This window comes from Ipomoea nil, unplaced genomic scaffold, assembly GCF_001879475.1.
Source record: "Ipomoea nil cultivar Tokyo-kokei standard unplaced genomic scaffold, Asagao_1.1 scaffold0900, whole genome shotgun sequence".
In the NCBI taxonomy this organism is placed as follows: domain Eukaryota; kingdom Viridiplantae; phylum Streptophyta; class Magnoliopsida; order Solanales; family Convolvulaceae; genus Ipomoea; species Ipomoea nil.
The window spans coordinates 2,226,696-2,235,000 of NW_017617328.1; the positions used below are offsets into that span (position 1 = coordinate 2,226,696).

At 37.4% G+C, this 8,305-nt stretch overlaps 1 protein-coding gene across 1 annotated transcript; it reads left to right on the forward strand.

Annotated features, from left to right (window-relative positions):
- Window positions 1-408: 408 nt before the first annotated feature.
- On the forward strand, window positions 409-789 carry LOC109179375 (acanthoscurrin-1-like). Its single transcript, XM_019328871.1, has one exon. The coding sequence runs from the start codon at window positions 409-411 to the stop codon at window positions 787-789; it is 381 nt and encodes a 126-aa protein (XP_019184416.1).
- Window positions 790-8,305: the final 7,516 nt, after the last annotated feature.

Sequence of the window (8,305 nt, forward strand, 5' to 3'; positions counted from 1 at the left end):
TGGACCGGCCCGGTGAGAATGAGAATTAGTCTGATTATAGTACAGGCTTAAATGTATCTCCTACAGTTAGGGTCTGGTCAGGATACCTCGTGATTTGACAAAAAAAATCTGGGAAATGAATATGTTGATTTCAAAAAGCTTATCGAAAAAACTACTTTGAGAAACTTTTTGAATTTTAGCATTTTGGAGTTGTTACAAAAAGCTAATTAATCAAACACTCATTTGGATTGTTTAACCAAATCTAACAGTTAATAGTGCATGGTCAAATAAACCAAAATTGACTGATAAGCTAATAATTATGTTACCAAATTTGGAAAATTCTCTCTCTAGATTTTCTCTAGGGTTTTTGCATTTTCTACTAGGGTTTTCCTAGGTTTTCAACGGTGATCGGTTCTTTCTGTCCGGACGATGGCCGGAGACGTTGCTATGGATGACGATTTGATTAGGCGTGAGGAGGAGACGAACGGAGCTTTGGATGAACGGTCCGGCGGAGGGCTGTCGGATGGGGCTGTTTTGCGTCGAATGGGAGAAGGGGGGAAGGGGATGCGGCGAGTCGGTGGAGGGAGTTTGGTTGGGAGGCAAATTGGGAATACCAATGTATTCCACATGGATAACATACAGCGTGAGAAAGGGGGAGGGGATAAGGGCGGTGGGGTTTGTTGGCGTGAGGAGTTACTGGATGGAGAAGGTGGTAGAATGGTGAGTGACGAGGTGGGCAGTTTGGAGGGAAGGGGGACGGGCAGTGGGGGGCAGCGAGGGAGGGAGGAGGGGGGGCAGTACGGAAGGTGATTGCTGTAATTTGGGGCAAACAAATAATACCCGGAGTATTCGGGTTGTCGAACCACAGAGAGGTGGTGTACTAATCACTAGCTACTAGGTTACTCATATGAAACTAGTCCGAACAAAACTTGAAGGTTGATTGATTGCATAAAATAACGAGCAGAATAAAATAAGTAGCAAGGTTTTGTAGACAATAGAGCAAAATAGGATTCTTGGGATCACAATATTTAATCACCTAGTGCCAATTAACGTTTGTAATATTTGGTTTGGAATTAAGATTTGTGTGGGAATGCAAAGTGGAATCGAATTACTCCCGTAATCTCTATTCCTAGTGAATTTCCACTCCCATGGCTTAAACACCCAATAAGATCAAAGATCAGCATTCAATTATTCCTAATTACTACCATCTCCCGATGAGCAATAATCTAGAATAAACTTCCCCTAATTAGTTCCCCTTTCCCAAGGACCAACCATTAGGTGCAATCGTGTGTGCCCTAATTTATGCCCCAACTCCCATTGGTGACACAAACATGACTGTGAAGCTAGTAATTTAGGCCTTTAACCACCAACAACAACATATTAAAACAAGATTGCAACACAAATCATAAAACCAAACATAAATATATTAAGAAATTAACGAACTAGGCACATAGGTTCATAAACAAATTCACCCAAAAATCCCTAAGGAATTTAGCCGAGCATGGCTAAATTATACATAGCAAATATGAATAAAGGATTACAAATCATCAGAAGAGTACAAGAATTAACCCAGCGATTCTCCCAAATCTCCCTGGCTTCCTCCTTGCTTCCAAAGACGACTTGAGCCTCTTGATTTCTCTCTTTCTTGTCTACAAAGAACTCTAAAAATCTCTCGGTCTGTTATTAGGGTTGAGGAAGGGGGGATTTTATAGTGGGTACAAAGTTGAGATGAAATAGGAATCTTGTACAAAATTGGACTCAAATGATTTAATTTAGAAATTGTCGCCATTTTAATTAGGAAACATGTTACCAAATTATTTTAAAGAATGAAATCTTGTAACTTTGAGACTTGCGCCACCTTAGGAATATAAATGTTGTATTAGGTTGCATGGAAGTCAACGCCCCATTCTTTAATTCAGCGCCTTTAATTTATTCGCATAGTTTGAATCTTCGTAATTAGCGTGCGTCCTTCTCGACGCGTCGAATTAAGGCTCGACGCGTCGAGCCTCTTTGGCTCAGTTTTGTGATGCTACTGGAAATTTTCGACGCGTCGAGCCCTTGGCTCGACGCGTCGAGTTTACTGGGCCCCGAACTCGTCCAAAATTGCTCCAAACTCATCCTTGAACTCCCCTTGCTCATATCTTTGACCTAAAATGATTCAAAAACACTAACAAACACCGTAAAACATTCAAAACAAGTGTGAACCATAATTAAATGATATGAGCAAGGAAAACATGTATTAAATAAGTAAAATTAAAGAACTTAATTACCGAGATGATTCAAAATAACTATAAAAACAAGCAAAGATATGATAACATCACCCCCTCACACTTAAGCCTTTGCTTGTCCTCAAGCAAAACCAAGGAATAAAATCACAAGTCAAAACATACAAATTACTCATGCTCTCTCTTGCACAACCTTTCAAACCACCAACCCACTTGCTACAAAACAACAAGCTTCAAGAATCAAATTAGTTTGGCACATAGGAGACCCATTTCCAAGCCAATAACCAAGCACCAAGAATTTAAAGTGTGTGAGGATCAATTGTGTACAAGTACTCAGTTGAGATTATGCAAGACACGGCTCATGAATGAGACCCCATAGGCTTACCTTTCATACTCCCCTAGATCAAATCTAAGAATGCATGCTAAGATCAAATAGGACTTTGTTAAGCTTGTAACGGGGCTACGGGTGATGGCTAACAAAGAAGTGGTATGGAAAATTAATCAAAAAGAGAGAATGTCACAATTTATCTAAACTTTTCAAAATTTGGAAGAGATGAGATAATCATAATTCCAAGGAGCAAATTTCTTTTAAGAACTTAGCAACTCTTTGGTAAAGTGGGGATCCAAACTCAAAAACTTTCAATCTCTTTTTTTTTTTTCTTTTCATTCTTTTCTTTGTCTTTGGACTTCTTTTGGATACAGCAAGATAATTTTAATCCAAACTTTCATGACCCCCACACTTGAACATTTGTAACACTAGCTGCTTTTTTTTTTCGTAGCACAACTCCATAAAACTCTTCTTACCGAAAAGATAAAGATAAAAGTTTCATTCTCTCAAGGGTGGAAGGGAAATATTTGGCCACGGGCTAAGGGTTATAATAATGGGGTAAATCAAAGAAAAACAATCACAAAGAGGGGATAAGTGCTTAGCACTTATTTGAACAAACAAAAGGCACAATGGGGAAACGAAGGATAAAAATATATATAGGGACAGGTTTAAAGGCTATGGCTAAACAAAAAATGGCCTAAATCACTTCAAAACATGCAAAACTTAGACATCACTTAGGGAGTAATGAGGCAAGTTCTAGCAAAACACCCATGACCGGAATCTCACATAAGTCTTCACTAGCAATGCAAAACACAAGATCAAGAATTAATCCAATTATTAAGTGGTTAACAAAGCTATTGGCAAGGGAATAGATCAAATATGTGTTACACCTCAAATCATCCATCACAAATTGAGATGCAGCAAGCACCACTAAAACAAACCACAAACCAACAAGAGAGAATAATTGTAACTGCATGCTAAGACAAGTAGCTTATTCACCAAAAATAGCATATGAGTCATCCAAGCAAAAGCAAAAATTTTAAAAATTTAGAAATATCCCCAAATTAATGATTCCTCCCCCTCACGCTTAAAACTTTGCATCATCCCTGATGCAAAAGAAAAGTAGAACAAGAGAAAAGAGAAAACTAAAAAGCAATAAAATAACCCCGAACTAGAAAGCAATAAAACTAAATAAAATGAATCTAGAAAGCAATAAAATTAAACTAGAAAGCAATAAATATGAAAGACATAAAAGATAACATGGGGTGCCTCCCATGAAGCGCTAAGTTTAACGTCGCTAGCTCGACCTAACCTGGTTATGGAGTGCTCATCCTGGTTGATCCGCGAGTTTGATCTCATCACCCCATAGACTCTTCAAATGCAAATACTCATCATGTGTCACCTTGAGAGTAGGATCGATGTGCAAGATTGACTTGCATTCAATGATTTTTGGCTCATCAAGAACATTAAATTCCACCTTTTCCTCCCCAAAGTCAAAAATCATGGACCCTTTCCTTGCATCAATCATTGCTCCAATAGTGGCTAGGAAGGGTCTCCCCAAAATGAGTGGAACGTCTAGGTTCCTTCGGACATCTATCACAATAAAATCACAAGGCACAAAATACTTGTCCACACGGACTGGGACATCTTCAAGAATTCCAATAGGCTTTACGATGGATCTATCCGCCATTTCTAAGGTGAATTGGATTGGTTTTGGTTCTCCCAACCCTAACTCTTGACAAAGAGTAAGAGGCATAACACTCACACTAGCTCCTAAATCACAAAGGGATCCCTTTAAAGGTCGGCCTCAGCTCCAATCACACAAGGAATTGTGAACTTCCCCGGATCTCTATGCTTAGGTATATTCCTCCCAATTCCCGGGGTCAACGCTTGATACTCTTGAGCCACAACTACCATCTCTCGTTCCCCATATTTCTTTTTCTTAGCTAGAATCTCTTTCAAAAATTTTCCATAAGAGGGAACTTGTGAAAGCAAATCAAGTAAGGGAACTGAAACTTTCAAACTCTCAACAATCTCCAAAAACTTTTTCCACCTACTTTCTTTTGTTGTTTCACGATTTTGAGGAAAAGGCAAAGGGGGTACATACCTTCTCACAGGTTTCTCTACTTCCTTTTGAACTTGTGGATTATTTTGGACAGCAATTGGCTCATCTTCTATACCACCAAGTATCTCTTCAATCTTCTCCTCAACTGTCTTTTTAGGAATTGATGCTTTGATTGGAAGGGGTGGCTCTTCAAGTATTTTGCCACTCCTTGTAACAATTGCATTTACATGCTCCCTTGGATTTTCAGGCATAGCTGGCAACTTCCCTGTGACTTTAGTACTTGATATAGAAGGTTGATTTGCTAATTGCCTTTCAACCAGATTTTGGCGAGCTTCCATTTTATCCATCCTTTCTGTCATCTCTAACTGACCTTTAATCAATTTTTCCAACAAAACGTCTGTATTCGATTGTGGTGGTGTGACACCCCGTGTTACGGCCTTTAATCCTGGATTAATTATTTAATTAATCCCGCTAAAAATAATTAAATATGATTAATTATGTTAAGTTCCCCTTTAATTAATTAATAGGGTCCACCATGAACCGTGGGCCCTTGCCTAAATTAGAGGCTTAAGCCTATTAGGAATAAAGATAGTAAACCTTTTACTATTCAGATTGTGATTAGGATCCGCTTTAATTAATATGGACCCTTATCCCTAAAGCAAGTCCCTGAGTCCTATAAGGAATAGAATTAGCAAACCCATACCATTCAGGCCCTAATTAGGAGTCTTAAATATATAAATAGGGAACTTAGGAGACACCTAGAACCCCCCCCCCACACGCCTAAACGCCCCATCGCCCCAGGAGAGCTCCAAGAATTCCCCTAGAAGAAAGCAAGAAAGCTTAAAGAAAGACCCTTCATAGCCAAGGAATTAATTAAGGCTAAGAGGTAACCCATGTCTCAACAAAACCTATTTTCATAGCTATGATTTCCCCCTTAGTGTTTCCCCCATATTATTGTGAATGGCGAAATTATGGTGATTATTATTAATGTTGATTTGATGATTCCATGGGAAATCTTGATAATCTTGATAATTGGGAGTTTCTTGATAATGATGATATTCTTGATGATTAATTCGGGATCCTTGATGATTATGTGTTGTTCTTGATGATTATGATGTTCTTGATGATTAATTAGCATCCTTGGTGTTTATGTGCTATTCTTACCGAATCTTGCAATTAGAAGATGAATCGTATTCTTGTTGAGATAAAAGTAATTAGAACCCTAGGTTGTATCGTATGACCTTATTCTTGGATTATCGGGTGGGGAAATCGCATGTTTGGGTGTTGATTGTATTTAGGAAAGCATGATAGGTTATGTGTCGTTCGTTCTCGTAATTAATCCGTTAATTGTCTACGTGTTGTCGTTAATTGCGTTCACTACTACAGAAAACGGTTTTAACGTCGGTTAAAATACCCCATTTAACGTCGGTTATCTTTCGACGTCGTCTTAAGAGACGTCGTACGTAAATGATACGACGTCGGTTGAACAACCGACGTCGTATGTAATATACGGCTTCGGCTTTTACCTAAAAGCCGAAGCCATATATATATATATATATATATATATATATATATATATATATTTTTAAATAATTTACATACGACATCGGTTTTTAGGTAAACGCCGAAGCCGTACATATTTATTATTTTTAAAAAATAAAAAATAATTAGCCTACGGCGTCGGTTTTTAGGTAAAGACCGACGCCGTATATTATTTTTTTTTTTTTAAAAAAAATAATAAATATATACGGCTTCGGCTTTTACCTAAAAGCCGAAGCCGTATATATTTATTATTTTTAAAAAAAAATAATAATTGACCTACGGCGTCGATTTTTAGGTAAAAACCGACGCCGTATGTTCTTTTTTTTTTTTTTTTATTTATATGCGTTTTATGTTTTCTACCCCACCTGTATCAATTTTCAAACCCTGCGCAGCTAGCAATTTAACATTCAGCATTCAACATCAACTAATTTATTAAACTAATTCAAGCTACTAAACATAAAACTAATATAAGTACCACAATTCAACAAAACTACTAAACATTAAGCCAATAAACATAAACTAATTTTAAACGTAAAGTATCAAACTATTAAACATGAAACTAATATAAAGAACACAATTCATTAAGCTAATTCAAACTACTAAACATAAAACTAATATAAGCACCACAATTCAACAAAACTACTAAACATTAAGCCAATAAACATAAACTAATTTTAAACGTAAAGTATCAACTAAGAAGGGTTTTATTAACCCATTCATCAATAAGAAGCTTAGACCATTTGTCTCTAACTTCATCAATCTCTTTTTTGTTGTAGGGCAATCTTCCTTGTCTTTCCAAAGCCTACAAAGTTCAAAAGAAATAAAATTAATAAATAAGCAAGTATTTTTAAACATTTGAAGCCAAAAGATATATTAAGAAATTACTTGCCTTATCCATTCCTTTGCTTAGATTGTTGGAAACAATTTCCAACATGAACTTCATCACATAATAACCACATTCGGTGGTTCCCTTTTGTATAGCACACTACATTGAATTACAATAAAAATAAAATAAATTAATAAAAAAAAACAATAAGTTTGCATGTTTTACAAAGTGAATGAAGTACTTACCGAACATATAGTCCATTTTGGTGAACGATTTTGTTTCTTTCCACTCATCATGTTTGTTGCAGTCATACACCTATTAATATAAGACATAGAATATATATAAATACTTGGCATCACTAGTTTAATGATAACTATTAATTAATTATATAAATTTACATACGTTTCCATTATATGTTTAATGTCTTCACGCGGCCCATGACCAAGTGAATCAAACCAAAAAATTTCATTTAGTCGAGGACAAATCACCATCAACATCCAATGCTCACTACAAATAAATAATTTATTAGTTTTAAGTGAATATAATATATAATAAAAATATATTATATATAAGTACTTTTATTTAAAACGTAATTAATACTTACTTGAGAACATATGGGGCTAAGTATAGCAATTTCTTCCCCGACTGCATGGTGGCATTTATATATGATTTCCTGTCTTCCATATTATTCATTTGTGGTTGAATCCAATATGGATCTAGGAAACCATACGTGTTTTTTGATGCCAACTCAAAACTAATGTAAATACCCCTATTCACAAACACAACCAATTATATATAGATTACCAACTATATAAATATAAAACTATTATGAATAAATAATACTAAAGAACTTATTACCTCATAAAGAACTGAATTAGAGAAACATCGATGGTCTCCATATTTAAGAAACGCATTATCTCATCACTTAGAAGGTGCAAGTCATAGTCAAGGTTGTAAAGTGTCTAAGCATGGTTTCGGGTTCCACAACGGTTCCCGGGGCGTAAAGTGTGTGAAAAGAGTCAGTGGGGGGTAGGTGGGGGGTAGGGGACCCGCCACCTACCCATAGCCGTAAACCGCCGCCTGGCAGCGGGCGGCCGGCGGGCGGGCAGCTGCTCGCCGGCGACCCGCTGCCGGAACAGTAGAAACTGGCGGGTGGCCGGCGGGTGGCCCACCACCCACCGGCTACCCGCTGGAAAGTCGTCCCACCCGGGACCCCGGCTTCCCCGTTTGATGTTTCCCCGATCCCCGTGGTGTCCCAACGGACCCCGTTTGTCGTGCCTATGTCTAGTTTGATATTTCGGGTACCGTTCGTAGGTTTATGAGTCTATTATATTGCATGC

Excerpts from the sequence above, each read along its gene's own strand:
- LOC109179375 (XM_019328871.1), top strand. The coding sequence starts at position 409 with ATGGCCGGAGACGTTGCTATGGATGACGATTTGATTAGGCGTGAGGAG.